The 25928-nt window shown below is 38.5% G+C and overlaps 1 protein-coding gene across 1 annotated transcript; it reads right to left on the minus strand.

Moving 5' to 3' along the window:
- Positions 1 to 1876: 1876 nt before the first annotated feature.
- LOC134793655 (very long chain fatty acid elongase 7-like) lies at positions 1877 to 25685 on the minus strand. The gene is made up of 8 exons (XM_063765295.1): positions 25505 to 25685; positions 17046 to 17121; positions 15653 to 15843; positions 15034 to 15114; positions 14263 to 14425; positions 8112 to 8248; positions 5093 to 5275; positions 1877 to 2790 (listed from the first exon to the last, which is right to left on the minus strand). The coding sequence occupies exons 2-8, from the start codon at positions 17092 to 17094 to the stop codon at positions 2683 to 2685; spliced, it is 912 nt and encodes a 303-aa protein (XP_063621365.1). The 5' UTR covers positions 17095 to 17121; positions 25505 to 25685; the 3' UTR covers positions 1877 to 2682.
- Positions 25686 to 25928: the final 243 nt, after the last annotated feature.

Here is a 25928-nt window from a genome sequence, read left to right on the forward strand (position 1 = left end):
CAGGCGGTTTTTATTTGGTTGGTAAACCAATACATTTTTAATTTTTAACAAGCATAAACGTCTGCGAACGATGCTATTAAGCTTTGAATAAATTTAAAAGTGGAAAAATTACTGTCTTGGGTGAGACTTGAACTCACGGCCTCTGGATAGATACTCCAGCGCGCTGCCATCTGAGCAACCAGGACCTCATCCATAGCCAGCAAATCTTTCCACCATATTATAGGTCAAGGGGACCCTTAGCGACATCTTAGTATGGGTAGCACATCGTAACTGGTGAATTTCCAATATGACTTGGAATTCCGGTAGCCGTTTAACACATTCACTGCCCCCAACGCACATGTGCGTTCACCGCCATACAAGTTTGTTCCTAGGCCACGCCCCCTGGCAGTGAATGCGTTAAGAAGTGTAACACTCTTACGGTAGATGTCGCTAAGGATCCCCTTGACCTATAATATAGTGAAAAGATTTGCTGGCTATGGATGAGGTCTTGGTTGCTCAGATGGCAGAGCGCTGGAGTATCTATCCAGAGGCCGTGAGTTCAAGTCTCACCCAAGACAGTAATTTTTCCACTTTTAAATTTATTCTAAGCTTAAACCAATAAATGTTATAACTACCCCAAAATGTACAAATTATTTGTTTACTTTTATTTAAATACCTACAGATACAGAGTATAAGTAGTGTATTTATTGTAAATATGACAGAGAAGCATATATCGTCTATCTTGTTTCCACTTCCACATGTTTCGTCCCGAGAAAATATAAGCCAAATGCACACCAAGTTTCATTATACTTTTGAAATTTGGTAGGGCTCGGAGTTGTAGGTAGGTACTATGTCGGTGTAAGTTTAAGTTAAGGTTAATTACGTCTTAGGGATCTAATGCTTAAAAACATACCTAGGTACCTATAATGTACTGATCAGTGAACATGAGGCCTATCCTCCTAAAAGGCCCGGCCATACAAATTAAAATACCAAAATTTGCCACTGAAATTTGAACCTATAATGCAGGGAATAGAGTTGAGTTTGTTTTGTTTGAAAATTGAACGAAACAACAATCCTATTTTAATATGGTTTAAATTTCATCGAAATGATTTAAGTTATAGGATCTCGGGCCTTAGGAGGATAAAAATTATCTTATTTATTACTCCGTGATAAAACCGATGTATCTACATGCATTTAATACACTTTGCAATAAATTATTATAATAGCGTTTTAGTTAAAACGAATTTTTGAAGACTGCATAGTATGTTAAACATTATTATAGGCAATGAATAAGTTTAGGCCCAGAAGTAACCTACGCAAAATGCGAATTTAGCTGCGACTCGGTCCAGTAAATGGCCACATTATGTATTTCTCAAGACCCTAATAATCATCTGCAATGCTATGCAGATTACAGCAGCCTTGCCGGCAAAGTTCATGTGGAAATTGGCGCCCGACGGTCCCGAGGCTCGGTAGTTAGTCGGTTAGCTAACTACTTAAGTATTGATAATTTGGTATGTTTACTGTTTGGTTTTTGCCATTGAATATGGATTACCAATCCTGAGTGGAGATGATGAGTCCTTACTAGGACTATTTACTATGCATTTTTATCGGTAAAATAGGATAAAATGGATGCTATATTGCGTCTTAGGTGTCGGCAAAAGAGTGGATGTGAATGATTACACACTACTCGTAAAAACATTTAAATGTAAATACGATATTGAAGTTTTGTTGGTTAATTTTGCACTTCGTTATTCAACTTGATATCTGCACGAAAGAAAGAACACTAATTTTAAAATCTCGCTGTCATTAGATGACGTTTTCTCGTGTCCGTGACTTTAAATCTGTTGCTGATACCTATTGCTAGTGTGGTAGGGGTAATGATGAAACACGAGAAAAATACTGTAAACTTCTTTATTAAAATAATAAATAGAATAGCAAAACGGTGAATACGCAGTATTATTTGAGCATATCTGTCGCGACAAGCAACCGGCGCTTCACATTGCACAACATTCAAAGCATTAATACACCAAAACATGATACAAAATAATAATTAACATTATTCGGCGAATCGTCGCCCGCGCACACATCTACATAACCTACCAGCGGCCCCTGCCGCCGCTGCTCCCGTACTCGCGAACAAGTACAATATTCATGTCACAACTTAAATGCAATCTATACAGTATTCACACAGACCCGACACATCGTGTCGATTCATATACTTGTTCATTTTTTGGTATTAACAGTAGACATCATATACGTGAAAGAAACTACGAAAATACATTTTATTTAGGAAAATACCGAAATAATATGGACACTGGACATCTTACAGAATTTTATGGTAACGTATTTCAGTTATTCGCATTATGGACTACCTAAGCGATAAAATAATATTTACAAACAATCCACTACCCTCCTCAAAACGTAAGCCGAGACCCGAACGTTACAAAAACATTATTATTTACAGTGACGATAATACACAATGCCCGTCCACGATATCGCGAAGAAATCAAAGTAAGATCTACAATTGTGACTAAAAATTACAGACCACACCTCATTAAACATCCTACATCTCGCCGAATCGATAACAATCCATAGAATATATTCGGAACATAGTTCTGTACTTAGAGAAATTACAAGGCATTCGAGTTGCGGTGAGTTTGTGCATTAAGAAAGTTTCGTGTAACATGTCTGCAGGCACAGGCACTATGAGACGGGCCGCCGCCGCACGAAGGCGTCCGCGGCCGACGACGCGTACGCGCTCGGCACCTGCGAGCCCTCCTTGTAGCCGCGCGTCGCGCCCACGTCCACCGCCTGCAACAAACAACATATTGTCAAACGCCTGCTCCAGTACCCATAGTAGCCACTCATTTTTTATTGAACTCTAGTGTCTAGATAATAAGGGTGATGGTTGGTAGCTGCAGTTAACAAAAGCAAACGGGTGGATATGCAAATGGTTGTTTCTGAAGCATAGGCACTATAGGCAGACTGAAAACATACTGTCTATTTTCTTCACTAGCATTTCCCATAACATGGGTTTGGGAAGATAAAATATGGCTTTTAGGGCTATTTTTTTAATCATTTATTTGGCCAAACTAAGTGCATTTTAAATAATTAAGTAATTGTTGATTAAAATTATATCTCTACTAATATCAAAACTACGAAAGTAACTCTGTTAGTCTGTCTGTTTACCTCTTCATCCTTAAGCCACTGAACCGATATAGATCAAATTTGGTAGGTAATATGAAAATAGCTTGAGACCCGGGAAAAAGCATAGGATAGTTTTAGCACGGAAATTATCATTGCACGCACATGAAGTTGCGGGCAGAGGCTTACTAGTTTAATTAGCGTAATTAGCACGTTTACAGTTGTCATTTCACATCTTATTCCACACAATAGCCTCTTGTAAATGAACGGAAATCCATAAATTTATTATCTCCCCGCGTAGAAACAATGTAAAAGCACTTCAATAAAAAAATCGCGCCTCTGTAATTGCCACAGTGAGAGAAAAAGTATCCCTATTAAAGCTGCTATTATTCACGCAGACGTACAAATTAAAATAATAACCGCAGACACGTGTAGAGACACGCGTGATCCTTTTAATTTACTCGTACTATGGAATGAAATTAAAATAACCATCCCTGACGTTTCTCCCACGCTTTAGACCGCTTCACAGTCACTTATGAATTAACATGTAAACAATCAAACGAGAAAAACATCGCCCGGTAATCACTTCCTGCCCAGTGTTAGTCCTTTCGCAATTATAGGTCAATAAAAAGACTACCGCCACATGTTATTAAGTAGTAAATGGATACTATCAATGATTTTAATCGCCCATAAGTGCAAGTCGGACATGCGCACTGACGGAGCTCGTAAACGTACTTGGAAATATACATCCCTTTAATTTAGCAGACTCCAATTCTATAAAAAACATAATTAACTACCCCATTGTAACATAGTTTTAAGCCACATTTTTGACGATCCCGATTGGCGTTTGGCGATTAAGTTTATCATCTTTGCTCCTACCCCTGTTTCCACACAGTATCTACTATCCAACCCAGTTCCGGCAGTTCATCTTGCAACTTCAATTAAATTAACCCAGTTGCACCAACCAGAATTAGCAGACTGACCAATGTTACTCAGCAGTGAACTATGAAACTTTCCACATAGCAAAATTTAGCGGACGCTTTAACGGTGACAGACGGTTTGGTGCAACCCACCCTAAGTCTTGCATCACATATTAATGCCATGCTGATTCGGGTAGTTAGGTGTCAAGTTTTTTGACACGCGTTAGGTTAGAGGCAAGACGAACATAAAAGATTCAACGGCGTGTTGCAACATGGCATAACATTAACAAACTTCGTTTAACATGACACACATCGAATCGCGTCCGAAAGTAGTATCTGCGGGCAGTCGCGGCCTTGAGGCTTTAAGTCATTTCGCAAGACGGTATTCCGCGCAAGTCTTTACACTTTTACAAAACATTGGATACTACTTTAGTTATGGATTTAACGACCAAAATAGAGTAGCTTGCCACCATCAATGACAGTGTACCTGATACTAGGAAATATAAAAAAGAAGAAGTCAACGCCCTCCGACATTTTAACACAATAGTACTACTGCTTATGCAATACCACAAGATTGTTGTTTAATAGTGTTAGAGCTTATATTAAAAACAGAAGCAAAGGATTCTAGAATAGTACTTTTACGTATAGGTAAAATTGGTTACGCAAGTAACCATAAACAACAAAATAAAGAGTTTACTGCCATTACTATGACATGACTTTAGGTAAGAGGATGAAAACACAGGGTTTGACATAGTAGTATAGCTGAGGTAGGTGTATAAGACTGGGCTGGACATGAGAGGTTTTGTGGACAAAATCAACCATTAAGAGCATCTAATAGGTTCTGATCCTTGTTGATTGATAAATTCGGATACGTGACAGAAAAACTGGGAAGCATTTTCCCAGCAATAAAGCAGAGAACAGGCATATCAATTTTGTTACATTGTTCACCACATTGATAGGTATAATATAATAAAACAGGCAGGCGAGTTCTCTCAGTGTCTATATGAACCTTTAGAATTAGCGGGCACTATCGTGTATGTTAAGCTTACCATACAAAGTCCATCGGCGCGTTTCTGCACCTTCTGCGTGTATCTCGCCTTGTAGAAGTCGCTGAAGAGGAACAGGAAGAGGAACCCGTGCATGGCGATCCAGTAGACGAACACGTGCGGGTACTGGCACGACGGCCGGAACAGCACCTGCAGCTGGTGACTGAAGATCATCACGAACTGCACCTGCAAACAATAACGTACTCCGTTGTAATAGGGCTCAATGTTCAACAACGGTGCTTGGTGGGGTTGGTGGGAGACAAGTTGAGTGCCTTGTATTGTGTTAAAATGGCTCGAGGCCTTCGAGCAACACCGGCTTCCGACACATCGGAAGGGAGGGGCCCAAGCGATATCTCACCGTACAAATCTTTCTGCCATTTTTCGCGGGGGGAAAGGTGCACTTCTCACAAACTTACATACAAAATCCTATCTGTAATGACGACACAAATACATAGAAAATGACACACGTCAAAGACAAATCTTGCAAACCTCGATCTCTTTTTGTGTACGGACGAGTGACAAGAGTCACAACACGCACACTAACACATTTTCGTTGAATTACGAGAAGTCAGATTTGTCGCTCGACCGATCCGCAATTTGTACTGAGCGATCAAAATCGATAAATCCAACAATTACATGAGACTAAAATATAATAATTGTGTTTGAATGTAATTAAACGTATGATATGTAAAAAAAAATATTACATGTGAAATGTAACACTTTCTTTTTGTAAATTTGATGTCCCCGACCTCTTTTTATAACAAAAAACCGAGCAAACAGCAGGCATTTTTGTGCAGCAGTGTTCACGCGCGCGTCTGGACTCGGTCTAGTGAAAAATCCAAGTGCAACTAGTTTTATTACCCGCGCTAGATTAGATTGATGCGCTAATCTTGTACCTCGGCAGAGGGGAAATAGTGCGAATGCCGCCTCCCTTCCGTGTTGCTCGAAGCTCGAGGCACATTACAATTACGTTAGGATATAATTTGAACAATTTCTTAAAAAGAAAAAGCGTGGTGAACACATCTCTTAGAGCATTTAGTAACTGGAGACGCCTTGGTTGTCATTTTCTGTACACAACGGTCTGCCGATTTTTGCGGGGGAGGTGCACGTCAAATATATGGCTATTTGTACATGATTTGTACGTAACGTACATTGCCATGTTAGATAAACGTCAGTCCATAAAAAAGTTTGCACAATTGTGCAAGTTTTTCGGCAGAGGGGTAATTTCTTAAAGGCGGCTCCGGTTATTAAATGCTCTAAGTCACATCTGTCAAACTTTGACAGTTAACTATCATTATTTGTCCACACCTGTCAAACAAATAGTTATCTCGTGTGGAGAGTGATATGATATCACATACTATCAGTTTAAATTTGTGCCAACTAGTTTGGCCAGACCGCCACTAAAATAAAAGAAGAAGAAGAAGAAGACTATCAGTTTAGTATACCGAATTGCCCCCAAGGGAAAATAACGAAATAAATCCAACCCTATTTATTATACAAGATTCGAATTACCTTAAAAAATGTTATGTATGGTGGGTGTTAAGCCAAGTACAGAATGAGAAAACAGTTGTGATTTGTAAAATAGTAATTTAAAGTGCTGTCAGCTAGCTCCGTGATTATACATTAAAATAGTTTAAACCGAATTTAATAGATTGTTTAATATTAATACGGCCTACATCAGTAAAAATAGTCATATATAATAGGTACATAAATTAGTTGATAAATTATGAAAGTTTATCTATAAATTAAAAACATAAATAAACACATTAAATTACACACCTACAACTAATATCGATTCAATCACACACTTGTTGTTTGTACATTCAGTCACAAAATATGTCTATTGCCGATCTAATATGAATATTACAATTAAAGCAAAACCAGTTCCTCTAAACAAGTTATCTTCCTATCGCAGACTATTAACTACCACTAGACGGAGCATAGCTATAGAAAAACACGCTTTTTCTAACATAAATATTTGTATCTTGTTTGTATGTAGGTACAATCAGCAGCAGAAGTTGCTAAGCGGGCTAGGTGTTTAAAATGGTCTTGACGCGACTTTATTGTTAAGAGAATAAGAGTGTGTCAACGTAATTTTGAACATCTCGCCCGCTTAGCAACTTCTGCTGCTGACTGTGCATATAAAATACGATGCAAGCCGTACAGTTTTTGCATCGTACGCTTTTGTATTAATTTTTTATAGCCACATAAAGCTATTAGGACAATGCTACTTGCGGCGGCAGAATGCTTTATTGTCCGAGCATTCTCATGGCTAATAAAAGCCAGTAGTGTTATATTATATGACATTAAGGACCGGTTGCACCAACCACAGTTGACGGACTGGCCAACGTCACTCAGCTAACTTCCCATACAAGAAAATTTAGCGAACACTATAACGATGACCGACGGTTTGGTGCAATCGACCCTTAATGTGTGGTCTATTGGAAGGTAATCTGTGAATACCATACAAATGGAAACATCAGGGTATGCAAATGTGACATGGACGCAAGTAACCTTTACACGTGTTAAAGGGCTAGGCGATGCTTGACGCAGGCGTTAAACGATTTAACCATACATATACACATTTAGTATACCTATCTTAATGTCGTAATTTGTATGGTTAAGGAATTTGATTTCCGCCGCCACATCCCGCCTTGTCACAGTGACAATACCATGAAACTAGCGGCTTTCGTATTGATTGTCAATGTGACAATGTGCCAAGTGGCACAAAAAATCAAATTCCTTTTATGTACTACCGTACCGCGTAACACTGTATCGCGGTTTGTATTAATCACAATTAATTAACAACAATTAATGAAAAATGTTGTCATGCGAAATATGCGAAATAGTACATTATGATACAAGTGCGAGAAATAGGAAATTCGAGTGAATTCGAGAATTAGGAGAATGAGTGGCGATAAATTAAAACACGACCGAAGGGAGTAATTGTGTCAAGTTATTAAGAGGAGTTATCCCTAAGGAGGAATTATTGATGGAGGGGTTAATGGACGAGAATACATACCATCTGGAAAGCGGTGAGGTACTTCTTCCACCAGATGTACTTCTGGTACTTTGGTCCCATGGCTGAGACCATGTAGTAGAAGTACATGACGATGTGCACGAACGTGTTGAGCAGCGCGAAGAACGTGCTGTGGCCGCCTGTACAACAGAAAACAATAATTAAAACTCTTCAAACGCTAGAAACGTGCTGGCACGCTTAAAATAAATTCACTTGCACTATTCACTAACCCGGGGTTAACCGATTAAACCTGGAGGTACCATGGTTATCAGTACAATTTGACACTAGGTTAACGGTTTAATCGGTTAACCCCAGGTTAGCGGGATGGTGCAAGTGGCGTTAGTAGTAGCAAGATAAGGCAGGATTTTGATGCTATGGGACTAAAATAAAACAACATAATGAATAACGCTACCGGGTTAAAGGTTAATTAATATGCATCGATTAAATGCTAATTGCCTAAGCGCCACTTGCACCATGCCACTGAACCGGGGTTAAGGTTAAACGTTTAACCCAGTGTCAAATTGTACTGGTAACCATGAAACCGTTAACCCAGTGTCAAATTGTACTGGTACACATGGTAACTCCAGGTTAACCCTTTAAACCGACCGTTAACCCAGTGTCAAATTGTACTGGTAACCATGGTAGTTGCAGGTTTGACCGGTTAACCCCGGGTTAGTTAATGGTGCAAGTGGCCCTTAGAGGAAGTAATAAAAAATGCATCTGATCTTAATAAGGATAAAATTATATTGCGTTGCGATTTTCCTTGAATTGAAGTTAATAGTTGGTTAACGTTTATAACGTATTCATTTCATAAATGTATTCATTGGATATGGAATAGGAACTATTGCAATAACTTTGACTACTTTTATAAGTTTAATTTTTAATAAAACCATAAACATAATTAATAACAAACTTACAATTAAAATTAACCTAAAATTAAAACTAATACCTAAAAAAAAAAAAAACATAATGTGGGTGACCTAGCCCAATATGTATAATATATTAGGCTAGATCACCCAGATAAGTTGTAGGAGATTTCGTTGCTAGGTATAAATATAAAATAAAAAAAATATGTTTTGTGTTTTTGAAAATCAATTACCGTGCGTGATAAACAAAATAGTGTTAACCAACTGATTTTACAAATACGTCAACTATTTGCAGAAATGATCGTATACAAAAACCAGCGGGGATCCAATTGAAAGGGATTGCGCATTACATAAGATAAAACAATTCGACTGCTTAATTAGTAGAGCGTTCAGGCGTCTTCTCGCCTTGTTACAGTACCGTTGCATAATTATAATTACGAATAAACTGAACAATTAATTAGTTTAAAGTAAAAATCGTTTAGGTATTGGCTTTATATTTAAGTCACTCCAGTATAAAAAGTAAATAGAATGTACAGTGCAATTAAGATTTATTTTGTAACGTATAGTTGTAATCTGCCAACCGTGAGACAATAGTATTATCGGCAGTGGCGGATTTGCAGTGTTTGGCCCAGGCCCTGTAGCCGCCCCTTTCTCAGCATCCATCATATTGACTACATTGTGAGTTATTTCTTGTTATCATCAGCTAATTTTTTGTCACAATTTGCCGCCCCTAATATTTTGCCGCCCTAGATCCGGGCCTATCGGTGTCCACATACTAATTTATTTCATACATCTACCTGATCTATCCCTTATGATGTGATTTGATACTTATCCACTTATCCATTTGGTTAAGAAAAGGTAGCTAAGGTTACCGGCGGGCTAACTTGGCGAAGTCACAGCATTAAAGTGACGCATATGATAATAATAAATAAATAAACCAGAAGAGTACCTCTCTATGCAGGTGCCTAGCTACCTTATTTGTATAAAACTCAAACTTCTGGTGAATACCACAGTAAACAAAGATTTGCGTACCAACTTAATTTGAATAGTTCACGAGTCATAGAACTTAAATCATTGCGTCAAACGGTGACTTGTCTAATTGATAGGGTTCAGTGTCACAAAAACAATGCTTGTTTTGTTTTAATGGTATTTAAAAAAGAAAAAAGTAGGTATTGAATCATAAGGAAGACTTTTATTAAACGAGCAATTCTTGTTTATTTATTTATTTATTTATTTATTTATATATATATATATATTTCGGGGGTCTCGGAAACGGCTCTAACGATTTCAATGAAATTTGCTATACTTATGGGGGTTTTCGGGGGCGAAAATTGATAAAAATCTAGCTAGGTCTTATCTCTGGGAAAAAGCGCATTTTTTATATGTTTTCCGAGCAAAGCTCGGTCTCCCAGATATTGACTTTTATATGACATAATGACATTTAGGTATTTATAACCAAAATAAGTTATGATATGAAAAAAATAATCCAAAAATTCAAATAAGTACAATATATCTAGAACTGCCAAGTTAAATATCGAGACAGCGGCATTATATTCACAGTTGCAAGAGGTGACAAACGACAAGTTTCATCTCAACAAGTGCCAACAAAAATAGTAAAATATTAGTTATTTGTTTTACAAGGGGGCGAAGTTGTTGTTTAAACGCTCGTACTGATGCTGATAATTGATACCCGAGCAAGCGATGATTACAAAATTGAAATCTGGAATTGGATCTTGAGCATTGCGAGGGTTTAAAGGCACGTGGGTTAAACAATTTTTGCCACCGAATGAAACACAAAAATGTTCACCACACCAACTCGAGGGAAAAACTAACTGTAAAACATTAAACAAAATCAAACCAAATCCAAATGAACGGTATTAAATATTTGTCATTCAAAATCATCATATAAAGTCAACTACCAGCCAACTTAAGGAAACAACTCAAAAATTGCATCAATTTACTTTGCCACCCTTGTGGATAAAATGCAACTTTCCCATTAGTTTTTGAACAATCAAGAGAGCCTTTACAAGGTGATGAGGTGAACAGATATTTTTCAGTGTGTCCGCTTAGGCTTACTTATACCAAAAATATTGACCGTGATCATTATTCAAAATGACGTATTAGATTCTATGTTGTCACGTAGACAATGCTAATTGAACGAATAAGTAACACAGTGGTCATAATACATTGTTTGTCAAATTCAATCCATAACCTAACTTTAATTAACGATACAGTCTGTTCCGGGTTTGAATTTACTTTTGTAAAAACAAAACGTAGAAGGTTATGTGTAGTGGAAAAAAACATCGGAAAACGATCTTAATGAAGCAGGTTCTAAATTAGCTGACGCAACGGGACTATTTCAATCTGAATTTTTTATTCCTGAATTAGGGCATCGGACAGCAAAAAAAAGACAAAAGGTATAAACGGCGAAGCAGTCGCGCGAAAAACAGCACAGTGCAGTCAAACTCATATTATTCGAACTATTCAAATTAAGCCTAAAGACAGCATTATAACGCCCTATGTGTTCACCATACATAGGTAGGTGCTTTAGTACTTTGTTAAATATTACACCATCGCGAAACGCGCAGCCCAGTGGCGTACTATTATATACTTCTTAAGATTGTTTATACCTAGAACTCAAAGTACACACGAGTACAGGTCGTAAACATGAACTAAAATAAGCGGATGCGCTGTCATAATAACGACTATGGGAGTGGTGTGCGGTGACCGTGATTTTTAAATTGTTTTCATGTTATTACTGTTCTATTTTGACAATCGCTTCAAATAAATTAACATGCTTGTTAAAAAAATACTTAACAAAAAATACAACGGGTTGCACTCCGGGAGTGCCGGCAGAAGTGAAAACTCAATGACATTGTAACAGTTTTTCGATCAGGTCACGAATCTTACGGTCACGTGACCTGTCGCGAGTTTAACATTTTTTCCCCATCACAAAGAGTACACAGCGCCGCATAATGCGAGTATGAAGAACAAATTATTTATTGTATTAGCGGCAATAAATTAACAATTAATTAAGTTTTTAAGTTGCCTTGTGTTTTTTTTTTGCTCGCTATTGTGACTATTTTTAGCTTGTTTTTATTTAATAAATTAACAATTAATAATTAAGTTTTTAAGTTGCCTTGTGTTTTTTTTTTGCTCGCTATTGTGACTATTTTAGCTTGTTTTTATTTAACCTGTACCCGACAGCAGCCTTACGTACGCGCCACATATAGAAAAGCTGGGTAAGAAACTCCAAACCCGAAATAATATCCTGCACAAGCTATCGGGTACTACTTGGGGAGCAAATGCTGATGTCCTTCGAACCACCTGCCTCAGCTTGGTGTACTCAACAGCAGAGTACTGCGCGCCGGTGTGGCTCAACAGTGCGCATGTGCATCGGGTGGATGTGCAACTGAGACAAGCTATGAGATGCATAACAGGAACCATCAAGAGCACCCCCGTAGAGTGGCTACCTGTGCTGAGCCACATAGCTCCTCCGCACTTAAGAAGGCAACATGCTTTGGTCCGAGAAGCTCAGAAGATTCTGGCCAACCCAAATCTACCCGCCTACGACGATCTCAAGAACCCTCCACCCAACCGGCTGATTTCACGTCAACCGCCACATAAGACTGCCTCGATACTCTTAAACACCTCCTTCGACGTTAATGAGAGATGGGCCCACGAATGGAACGAGAACTTACCCGCCAACCTCCTTAGGTTCGACAAACAATCATCGACAAACATCGACCCTCTAGAAAAACCAGCAGGCTTCTCACTACCCAGACGAAATTGGTGCCAGTTAAATCGCCTACGAACGGGTTGGGGTAGAAGTCGTGAGTTTCTGCACAGATGTGGCTGGAGAGAGTCGCCAGCATGCGAATGCGGGGCTGCGGTGCAGAGCATGGACCACATTATCCGCGAATGCCCACTCACCAAATACCAGGGCAACCCCGGGGACTTGTTCACCCTAGACAACAATGTCACCCAATGGATCCAGCAATTGGGCGTACTGCTATAATATACTATACTCGTATATCATGTTATGAACGATTGTATTTTTGCCATACGAATAAATAAATAAATAAATTTAACCTGTCCTTCTGACTGTTATGATTATTATGAATCCCAACCAAGTTTCAATAACAAAGCGGTTGTATACGCGAAATTAACCATGACCGCGAGAGCTCAGCGATGGCCGATTGCGTCGCCTGCTTAATTCATCGAGCAGCGATTAATCACCAGTAAGTACGATGACTCACGTGACATTGTTTTAGAAAGCGCTGATGCATCAGTCTTGCATTCGGCCTTCTACTGAAATTCGTCGGAAACGTTTAGATGTTTTTTGTTGCAAACAAATTAATCTGTACATGCGATCTTATTACAATTTTGATTGCTCTCGTTGGTTAATCTGTGTTCTTGTATTTTACTCGTGAGGGGAAGTATAACGATCATAAAACAAAGTACATATATCATCTTACTAATATAAATAAGTGGGAAAGATCATCCAGAAAACATCACAACGCATTTGGTGAAACTTGGTGCACATTAAAACCTACATAGGATACTTTTGAGACCGACGGCGAAAGCTAATTATACAATGGGTTTTCATTAAAACATCAATCCACCCCGTTCCTCGCAATAAGCTGTTAATTTATCACCATGATGTTTTTATTCTACCTACTTTTAAATGACTGCTGTCGCCACTGTACAATTTTACTTTATATTATAAATGTTCTTTGTCTTACCAATATTTATTGATAATAGTCGAAATTCTCAGTTTCACGGCGATGTTTCGTTTTAAAGACTCGAGACACCGTATATGTAATAATAATTCATTGATTTTTACAACTATACATTGAGCGACTTGCGACGGCAGCAGCGATAACCATAGGTTGGAGCGAGTCATAGCGATCGGACCTTTCGTTCCCACCTATGGTTGTCGCTGCCGCCGTCGCCAGTCGCACAATACAATACGACATTGTATTAAGGCCGAGCCGTAAGGAGCAGGAGCGACTATGTATACCTTCATCAAGTAATCAAACTACGAATTATATCCTAGAATATTAACCCTTTCAGTGGCATATATTATTTTAGAATAGTTGAAATTACAATTATGTAATTACATTTCAAATAGACATGCCCCGCTGCGAGAACTTGCCACGCAAAGGGTTCATATCATTATAATTCGTTATGTATATTTGTTCATGATTTCTCAATGGGAAAATTTATTTTACAGTGCAAAAATGAACGGTTTCATGGTATTGGAGTAAGTATGTTGTGTCATTTACCTGGCGCGAATTTCAGGCCCATCCACACTGAGAAGGGCATGATGCCGTGGTGTATCACATGCAGCGTGGACACCTGCTCGTTCTTCTTGCGCAGAATGAAGAACAGCGTGTCGAAGAACTCTGTGAACTTGCTGAAGTAGTACCACCAGCACGTGGCTGCCATCTGCAAAACACGTCACACTTTAATGTCAAGGACACTGAACCATGACAAGCTTTTTAGATGGTATGGTAATTTATGAATACAAAATTATATGTATAATAATCTTGCAAAATATACGGAAGATTAACGTTACCACGCAAATCTTACTGGATATAAACGACAGATGTATTTAAATTAATTCTATGATTTTCTATCATATACCTAGTGATGAGGACTCCGATCGTCACTGACATTACGTATAAAACGGAATGGATAAAATTATATTTTAAATCCCAACTCTAATCCGTGTCATATTCTTATGTCCGTGTCATATAATAAAAACTTAAATTAAGGGTACAATTTAAACATGACCAAGGTTCCCAGAAGTATTCAATAAACAATATTTCGTTTTACTGTTTATGTAAAATGCAAAACCGCATTTATTTATTTACCCCTGGGACTATGTGATGCATTTTAGCTTGACTCCGACTATGACTATTAAATACTACCGAGCGAGTTCTCATCATGGTGTAAGTATATGTGTATTATTGAGCGTGTTAAGCATTAGAGAATGAGATTTAAGTCTGTAGTCCTAGTACTAGTATCAGTCATAACATGGATCAAATACAAACCCTCATTGCTGTCGGCCTCCGCGAATAGTCGACGAGTTGACAAGTGAAGTTGTATTCACCCCACCAGCCGCTCATTAGGTACTGCAATTAAAAAATGCATTGCTCACGAAACTATATATTTTTTAGAGATACCTACATATCTTGAGAGACAATTCGACGATATATCGTACAAGAAAAAGTAGGCACACAAGAATTTAACTTTTTTTACTTTATATGTACAGCTTTTTATACATGTGGTATGTTTTTGTATAAATTATTCGGCAGTATAAATATAAACTATTATGTAGGTAAGTACATATGTTTAAATATCAATTTGATATAGAATTTAAACTTCCTATAAGCTATTATTGTGGTTGGTAATGGTAACAAGTGAACCATTGTCATTTAGAGGCAGATTCTGTCACGAATCCGGTAAAAATCAACAAGGAGAATTAAATTGGTTTGAATATTACTTAATTACATTTACGTCAATGTTTTCCGTCTGCGAGGTTAATTATCTAACAATACGTCATAACAGTCAACCCATTTCCATCCGTGAAGGCAGCATGCTCGTCGAAGCGGAAATGTATTGTGGCAGAATGCTAATCGCTCTAGGACGTAATTAATTTTGGGTATTTACCTCATAGAATATCCAGGCGCTGAAGAGGGTTTGGAATAGGTTATATACTATGAGGACGCCCCTCAGCTCGAAGGGTTTCCTGTTGGCCATGAGCCTGGGCCCGATGGATTTGGAGAAGTAGGCGTAGGCCAGACATATCGCGACCGTGGGCAACGGCGACGACGTCATCGGCCAATCCTTCACCCGGGGATCTGGAACACAATCATAATTCTCTTCAATACTGAGCGGGCGTGGTGTATAATCATTTCCATAAAATATTTCGTCCCTCAAATATACGTTGTTATAAATTAACTGTTTCAGGTCACGCAAAGTGGGAACGTCCCATCTTTCTATATCAGTGGTTCCTACCCTGGGGGTAATTACCCCCGTGGGGGTAAAACTGGTATTTTACGGGGGTAATAAGCTAACCTAATATAACAATACAACAAACGTACACGTTTTATTTTTTATTACCATTGGGAGGAGGGGTAAAATCAGGTTCCCTAGTTAGTCATAGGGGTGACCGGACTGAAAAGTTTAGGAACCACTGTTCTATATACTATCACTTCTACCACGGTGCATGGATTCTGTTCAAATAATTGGAATGGAAATTTTAAATATTAATTAATTGTGTAACTCTAACTACGAGCATGAATTTTACACAATCGTACAGCAATTTAAGTACAATGGGTAGTGTATGATGATTACAATAAGTCATACGCTACGGGTAATAGCACTAGTTGACCATTGGACCAACAAGGACGACCTGCATTTATTTACCTAGACAAGTCAAGCAGCGATTATGATTTTTCCGCATTTGGGTAAACAAGAATGACTACGTCAATTATGAGGTACGTATATCCGGTTTTAAATAGTCACAGAAAGGTTAATGGATTTTCCAACGATTGAAAAATACAAACGACTGTAGGTAGGTATCTATCATCAATGATAGTTAGAATGGCAGGTAAATAATATTCAAATGTGAATAAATAACGGTGAAGTATTCGTTTGTGCGTCATAGCGCGGATCTGCGATCAATGCCGGTTCGGCACATGTGTTGAAGCTTAGAACATTGACATAACTCCGTTTTCGTTACGCTAAGACGCCGCCACGGTGCGAAGTTGGAGTGTGGAACATTCTAAGGCTTATGTAATTTTGTTGAGCAAACTCTTGCTGGTAAACCTTGGAGCAACCGGCAGGGCTGGCAATTGACGCAAAGCCAGCTTGCATATACTCAGGTGTACAGGGGGTCCATCGGACGTAAGGAAACACAAGCACATAAACACTAGAGGCTTCAACAATTAGTTTGTTTATCGATCGGTTCCGGAACTAACTGATGTACGTACGGGTTTACGCGTCACTCGTGGTTTTTTTGACTACGCTTAAGCCAGCATATAAACATAGTGATACCTACCACTCCTGTTATCCAAGAGGTCTCTGTACCAGTTGTAGATGCTCGTCATTTTGAAAAGCTGGTTCTACGCAGTTATCTGAAACAAGTAAATGACCTAATTAAAAATAATGAAGTTATCATTTATAGTTGACAACGCTGTAATTGTGGTATACATATAAATAATATACATTATATAAATATATGAGTCGACGACCGGTCTGGCCTAGTGGGTAGTGACCCTGCCTATGAAGCCGATGGTCCCGGGTTCGAATCCTGGTAAGGGCATTTATTTGTATGATGATACAGATATTTGTTCCTGAGTCATGGTTGTTTTCTATGTATTTAAGTATAACTATTATATATATCGTTGTCTGAGTACCCACAACACAAGCCTTGAGCTTACCGTGGGGCTTAGTCAATTTGTGTAAGAAATGTCCTATTTATTTATTTATTTTATTTATATATATTTATGAGTTGTTTGATTAATACATATAAGTTTTTTTGCAAATTAACCGATATTCTAATTTACTGGTTTAGTCGCCAAGGTATCTGCTCAAATATATTCGCATTTATTATACACTTTTTTCTAAGTGTTTTATGACCAATATATATGCCGGTTCTCAACTCAAACTGGACTGTTGACACGCTGTTAGAGGCGGACTTTGTACTTCGTGATTTTTACCTACTTGTAGATACTACTCTTGAAAAGCACAATCCTTCCACTGTTGGAATTTTAATACATTTAACGAAAAAAGTAAATGACATCTACTATCTATTTACTTATATGTAAGATTAATCAACAGTCGACTCACCACCTAAATCTAGATTGTTATCACAACAGCAATATTTACATGGTTGTCAGGTCTAATACTTAATTATCGCCAATACAAGGAAGATAACGAATGATTATCCTACCCCGAAAAGAGTATTTCGTGACTAGACTATGAGTCGGTATCTTAGAATCCTATCGATAACACAATGCAAGTTGATAAGAGTATTCGTCATAATATATGAATTTCTAGGGTTCCGCACCTCAAAGGCAAAAACGGAAGGCTTATAGGATCACTTTGATGACCGTCCGTTCGTCTGTCAAGACGTCCCTTAAAACTGTGAAAAATTAAAAATTCCAAGTTAATGTAAAAATAAGATAGGTAGGTATGGCGGTTATTTCAACACTCTCAAGGGATTCATAAATTATAGTGTACTTCCCGTTGACTTAGAAATATGAAATTCGGCAAGTAATATCGTCCTTATAATTAACTACTTTAAGTACCACAGGGAAAAACATGAAAACTATAAATTTGTAAAAAAAGTTAAATTTGTACGGAACCCTCGGCAGTACGTACGCAGTTGTTGTTACTCACATTCTAGTGTCACCTATACAATATCTAGTTAAAAACGAGTTCCATAATGATTTGATTACCTAGAATAGCTGGAGCAATGAGAATAGAGTACGCAGAAACAAACGTGACGTACGGATGCGGAATAGGAAATATCATCGTCGCGTCGATCTCGCGTAACGCTTTGCAAATACGAATATTTAACTTACTCGCTCTTATACTAAGTGCCAGGGACGAGGTTAGACTATACAAACTTGACACTGCGTAAAAACTGTCGTAAAATATATAAAATATTTTAGCGAAGGTTACCTAATGTTTTTATCGAAACTGTATTTTTATTGTTTTTAGGGTTCCGTACCCAAAGGGTAAAACGGGACCCTATTACTAAGACTTCGCTGTCCGTCCGTCCGTCCGTCTGTCACCAGGCTGTATCTCACGAACCGTGATAGCTAGACAGTTGAAATTTTCACAGATGATGTATTTCTGTTGCCGCTATAACAACAAATACTAAAAACAGAATAAAATAAAGATTTAAATGGGGCTTCCATACAACAAACGTGATTTTTGACCAAAGTTAAGCAACGTCGGGAGTGGTCAGTACTTGGATGGGTGACCGTTTTTTTTTGCTTTTTTTTTGTTTTTTTTTTTTTGCATTATGGTACGGAACCCTTCGTGCGCGAGTCCGAGTCGCACTTGCCCGGTTTTTTTTTTTTATGTAACCCTTAATGTAAACATTAATTTATACTTCCTAACTAATCTTTGTAAAGACGATTTTATCATGTTTCGTTTCTTGCAGATTGTGTCATTACATTATCTCGAGTTGTGGTATGTTATCCGAGAAATCAGATAACACAACTGGATATTTCGAATATTATATTAAGATTATTATTTGTATCTTGCTTCTAGCGATAAGACCGTCTGGTGTTGCCTTTATTTACATTGTAAATCTGTTTCCGAATTTGTTTTAATTTGTGGTGCAATAAGTAATACATATTTATTGATGGCGTTATTTATAAACGTATGTCGAATGTAACAAACCCTTGATAATCGTTTGTCCCTATCCATCATTTTAACGTTTCTGTACGTTAGAAAGAGACAAAATTTAGCAGAGGTTTGTAAGAGGTTGCTTAGTTTTATGAATAAGGGGGTTATAATATAATAATAAATAAATAAGTTATTATTGTTATTAAATGGTAACTAAGTAATTTGAACAAATGTGTAGATCGTATTGAACGCCTTGCCCGCTTCTACTTCAGCTCTTGGCCGCACATGTACCTAATTCAAGAGTTTTTTTTTCCCCTAATTCAAGAGTAGCAATGGCGAATTTTTTAAGCCTTTTATATAAGTACGTCAAGTAGGTGCTATTGTTAACTAAGCAACCTATGTTACATTACAGGGCTAATCCATTTCGGAATATAAAAGACTTCTTGCGTTAAATGAACTAGTAAAATATGTTACGACTATTTCAAAATATTTACTTCATTATACATAAAGAAACTAAACTTTAAGTACCTACAGGGAATTATATAATTCGTAAATAATAAGTAAGGTATGGCGGACCTATATTATAGCACTCCCAGCGGTTTTGTCATCTGCCTACAGCACACTCCCTCTCGTCGGCGGTATTCTACGTATCCCTTCAACCGCTGACGTGTCGGTGTCGTGCCTGGCAGAGGCAGAATCTGCTTGGTGGGCTGACCATCTTGTCAACCAAGTCTCGGAGGAGAAGTCAAGCCCAGTAGCGTTCGACGTTATCAACGTTAAGATGCGACACCAACACCTCGTTGAGGAATCCCGTGACCACCATGAGCGAGCTAGACTCTTGGCTGTGTCGGAAAAGGAGGCGGGATATTGGCTGCACGCGCTCCCATCGCGCAATCTTGGCACCGCACTAGAACCGAATGCTCTGCAAATCGCGGTTTGCCTTCGTCTGGGCATGAAAATTTGTGAGGCCCATGCGTGCAGTCGCTGCGCCCAACCAGTGGACACTCTTGGACGGCATGGCCTGCACTGCAGGATGAGCGCTGGTCGTTTTTATACGCATTCTACCCTGAATGATTGAATCCGCCGCGCCCTCAGCACCGCCTCTCTTCCCGCGACTTTGGAGCCGTCAGGCCTCTCGGCGGCTGACGGCAAGAGACCTGACGGCTGCACTCTCGTGCCATGGAGCTTGGGTCGCCCCTTAGCGTGGGACGCTACCTGCGTCGATACGCTGGCCCCGTCCCACGTTGAGAGGTCTGCTCGGAAGCCTGGGACAGCCGCGGACCAGGCACAGACACTGAAGCGCGGCAAGTATGCGTTCTTAACAAACGAATACGAGTTTGCGGCGCTTGCAGTGGAAACATTGGGTCCTTGGTCGACCGACACCAAAAAATTTATGAAGGAAGTGTCGGCTCGATTGGTAGGCGTCTCAGGCGACCCAAGAGCGGGCTTGTTTTTGTTCAGAGGCTAGGCCTGGCGATTCAGAGGGGGAATGTCGCCAGCATTTTGGGGAGTTTCCCGGAAGCGGGTGAGTTGAGGGAGATTTTTTAAATTTAGTTATGTTTTAGTTTTATCTAGTTATAGCTTGGTAGGTTAAGGTTAAGTAGCAGTAATTAGTTTTAAGTGTGATTTATTTTTTGTGACGTACAACTTTTAATATGTTTGTATATGTGATTACTATTTGTGGAAATAAAGTTAAAATCAGGTATATAACCCTTGTATTATAGACATAACATGGTAATCAAAATTTAGAGTTACCATAAATCAGGGCTTTTCGCACTTTTAACTAAACTTGATTCACTTGATTGACTAGTATAAATAATCAAAAAATACTGTATAAGTACATATGTAGTTAAAGAATAGGCAAGTACAGTCGACGTCAAAGATATGTTTACACTTTTTCACTTTACTCCTTTGTAATAAGCTATACTGGACCTAACCTAACCGAGTTGGTTTTGCCCTGATTCATCTAATTCGGTTGCTTTATAAAATTATGCTAATTCATTTTGTGACAATTACAGTTATAGTTAATAACGTTATGCATATTTCAATTATGCGAATTCATTGTTATGCACGTTAAATATTATGCCTTTTAATGATTATACATGTTCAATGTTATGCACAATTATGTTATGCCAAATCTGTTATGCGAATTCATATTATGACAATTAATGTTAATAGGCGTATTAAGGGGCACCCGGCGAAAAGTGTAAACATATCTTTGACGTCGACTGTACAAGTTGTTCGAGAGATTAGCAAATTATATTTCGTCAACTATACCAGTGTTGTATAAAGGAGAACGAGGTAACTTACAAAAGTAGTTATTATTTATTACGGCATATAGGTATACGAGTATATGCATCTTCGCTAAGTTTGTATGATTATTACGCCTTTTTATAACAATGTTTAGAATAGAGTAGCATTTCCACGTATGAGGCAATTTTTCACACCTAACGAATTGAATGATAGGTATAATGGAAAGTAAATATGAGGTCGTAGCTTGTGAATTGTGATATTAGCACGTTTGGACTAACGCGCACGTTTGTGACGCGCTATTGTCACGTACCTGGTATGAGACACATCGCCTATGCTAGATGACGATGATTCTAAGGAAATGGCTACAGCTCAAATTGATTCTGACAACAATCCTTAATGTACAGAATAAATACTAGCCGAAGCCACGCAAATTGAAGTCAGCCACGCACGCTAAAGGAAATTTGCTTTGCTACCGTAGTTAATTATATATTGTTTTTTACCTAAATATTCCTTATATTTTTTATATATTTTTTTTCGCCAGTGTATCCTTTGAACATAAAATGATTAAGTAGGTAGGTAGTAGGTACCTACAAAATTGATAACCGAAATCACTTTCAGTACGCAATAAACTTCATCGCAGTTTATATTTTCGGGACGTTTTTTTAGGGGGATGCAATTTGCCTATACTATAAATCAAACAAACTTATATGCATTTATGCAGTGTCAACTATCTGCTAATCCGTGATTTGGTGATTTGTTATGAGTTTTTATATTTTACGAGTCTATCTATAGCCTCTGTAGTGTTTTCCGTCTTATTAGCGTATTTAAATCGATGGCTCATTTTTGTATGCATTTTGTTTGAGTCCCGTGGTAAAAAATAAGGATCTTATAGGTTCTAGTACTAAGTATTTTCTGAAAATGCGCCATTGTACTAGAAACACCGTTGACTATTTCGAGGAATCGTTCATAGGAAGCACAACATGATTGTTAGCGATAATATAATAGACATAATAGTGCAGCGATTATGAGTATTATAGGCGAGGTGAACGAGATGGTAAACTGTACGGTTACCATCAGTTTGTCACTGACATAAACGCCGTCGAGAACGTAATTTACTTTCTATACATCCCGTTTGCACTAATATGCGAGTGCGAGTGAGATGTATAGAAAGTAAATTACATTCTCGACGGCGTTTATGTCAGTGACAAACTGATGGTAACCGTACTGGAGTGCTCAACGGAAGAGTGAGGGTTTATGCGTTAATGGTGCAAAGTGTGTTTTTTGATATGGAGTGTATTTTTTTACATTAATTTAGCGCGTAAGATTTTTGCGTAAGATTTCTATTTTATTATGATTGAATGCTTATTTTCTACCTATTTAACTAGATTATGGTATAAAAATCAAATTGTTTCAACATTCCTATTGTCTCTGAATCGCGAGTGCAGGCCGGTTGTCAGTTTACGCGGTTAGTGCATTCATTACCAACATTAACCGAAAATAACGAGATGGCACAGCGCACTCGGTCTAGCCGTCCGTCGGCGCTTGCGCAACCGCCTATTGTGCGGGACCTTGACCTGATCTTCGCGGCAAATGCACTCGTACACTTGAAACTTATTCAAATTTTACAACAAAGTATACAATTTTTCAATTGGAGCTGAAAAATAAGCAATTATAAGGCATGTGCAATCTAGACGACAAATTTTAATATTATTTTAAATAATTAATAAGACAGAATTTATCATCATGTGCATATCATGTGTATGTAAACTGGTTCGAACACCAGTTTGCCAAAAAACAAACCGCGACCTTGAGTATTACACACGATCATCAATAAACAACAATCACGGCTAGCGCTTACGTCGGCAAGGTCGACTTTTATAATTCACCGGTAAGTATTGCATAAGATGGTAATGGTTAGGTGATCTCGATTCGAACGGTGACACAAGTGCATAAAGTCCACAGTTCACCCTTGGAGGACAAGCGAGCATGTGGCGAGGAAGGCCCATCTCGCGAAGCCCGGCAACTTTCACCCGTGCGGCCCGCGGGCGCAGCCGTCCACGCTTTACGTAAGGGTGTTGCGCCAGAAGACCGCCCGCGCCCTACCCGAACCACTGACCCACTGCCTTAGACGGCCACCCCACTATTAGATGCATGGAATGTTCTCCAACGTTAGCTTGCTAGAATACATTTTGCAAGGGCGGATACGTATCCACCCTTGCCTGGGCAATACACGTGTATAGCCACTTTGATGCTGTGGTAAGAATACAATATGAAAACGCCCTTATTTACAACCAATACGTTCGCACCATCCAAAAACCTCTTGAATTAATGTTCTTAATTCAAAACATCGATTCAACTAATGTTCTGCAAGTTTTGAACAACTTATTACTAAATATGAGCAAAGGTGAGCCTAGGTCAGTTGGAAAAACCCGACCCGGTGAATGTTATCTTATTTGTTTCGTAGGCCCTACGCCTCTGTGAAGGTAGGGCTGCCAACGTTGCCGCTTGGGTCTTTCCAATATAACGTAAATAAGAGATAGTCAGGTTAAGTAAACAGGCCAACTGAGGGCAAACGTGGGATGGACGAACGGGAAGGTGTTAGACAATGAACTTTAAAGGTTTTAAGATAGCGATACTAAATAAGTAGGTATTGGTATTACATTGAGATCTTTGATACTTGGAGCGCAGTCGCCTCCTTGGTGGCTTAGAATTCCATTTAAATGGGTGCACCTAATTAGATCTGGGTAATTATGTCACAAGGATAAGAGTGTCTTGATTGCGCAGGAGGCAGGCAATAGCGCTAGGTTGGGACATTGCGTAAAGACAACGACATTCCGCCATATCAATTTGACGCGCGAAGCCTACGCCGAACTCTTATGTAACTGAAGAAGACCAAATTGTCAAGTTTTAAATTAGGGTCGTCCTCATTCTAGTTCGATCGAGCGTCTGTTTACAAGTTAGGCCTATGCTTGATGAGGCACCAAAGTTCAATGTTACCTAACACAAGGTTAATATTTTTGAAAATGTATGTCATAACCAATTGATAACGAAGAACGGGTGAATGGTCGATCCAATTATAAACATATAAGTTTCCTTGTTTTTATCTTTAAAAGGACAACAACCTAAATACATAGGTATTAGTATGCCATGCTATCTGATTTATTACTGAATTATATACCTGCTTCTCATAAAAATATTTTAATTTTGGTATATATTGTTAGTAACAATATTATAAGTCGGTATATAATACCTATGTATTATATGGTACATTTAAACATGTAATCGGTATAAAATCAACATTTAACACTCAATAAGTTGAGCAACATGGTCAGGATAATGCGTTATTTCAATTTTGAAACATACTGGGGCGGCGTCCTCGACACTAAAGTATTGCATAGCAGCCGGCAGTAACACAGACGAAATCACACAAACTTGAAATCATTTAGCTAATTTTGAAAGTTTAGCTGTGTAATGTGTATGCAACATGCCACAAAGTTTGTAAACAAACTTGCCGCGCTAATGGCCGGATTGGCTTCTATGCGTGTCTAGGTCAATAATCGATAAATCAAAATAGTTATGCACTAAGGTTTAGTGACCACAATATTATCAATGAAATCTACTTACGTTTGTAAACACACTTACGTTATTTCCCTTTTTTAACGAAATTTGTTAATAATTTATCAGAAACCCCGTAGGTAACTAATTAATTTAGAGCAGTATAAATTTAACGGGCGGGCGGTCCCTAAGGATAAAGACTAGATTAATTGAACATAGTGACATTCGTGACACAAAAAAGTAATGAAAACATTATCTTTAATTTGTTTAAGTTACTACCCGCTTTTAATAAAACTTACTAATTGCAAAATAAATACAAAATGGTCATGTTCTCATTTTGGTACGTACGTGCAGTTATTCGGAGGCGCGATGAACGGAAAAAGTATACGGCTATCCTTTATACAGGAGTGTGCTTGATTAATGCACCTCGTGAATACAAATAATAACGTATCGACTTTCGCGTATCACCGTACAGGTGGATGCAGGGCTGTGGTGCCGTCGGCGAGCCCGGCAGGCGACTGGCGGCGCGAGCGCAGCGCCGGCGCTGACAACCCACTGCTCTGCGTCATCACTACGTCACTCACATTTTTATTTAAATATTTGCTGTCCAATATCTAAAAGATCACCTCAACCCGACTTGTAATAAGTGTTTGCTAGGCCCTCGAACTTTATTGGCATTAGTATTTGTTCTTTGAAATCAACACATTTCAACTATTCACATAAATAAGTCACATTACAACTAATTGGCGTAATAATTTTCCATTTCAATTTT

Source organism: Cydia splendana, chromosome 9 (assembly GCF_910591565.1).
Source record: "Cydia splendana chromosome 9, ilCydSple1.2, whole genome shotgun sequence".
NCBI lineage: Eukaryota > Metazoa > Arthropoda > Insecta > Lepidoptera > Tortricidae > Cydia > Cydia splendana.

Excerpts from the sequence above, each read along its gene's own strand:
- LOC134793655 (XM_063765295.1), bottom strand. The coding sequence starts at position 17,094 with ATGACGAGCATCTACAACTGGTACAGAGACCTCTTGGATAACAGGAGT. Across the intron at positions 5,276-8,111 it reads ACCTCACCGCTTTCCAGATG|GTGCAGTTCGTGATGATCTT; the intron begins GTATGTATTCTC and ends TATTGTTTGCAG. Across the intron at positions 2,791-5,092 it reads GCGCCGATGGACTTTGTATG|GCGGTGGACGTGGGCGCGAC; the intron begins GTAAGCTTAACA and ends TGTTTGTTGCAG.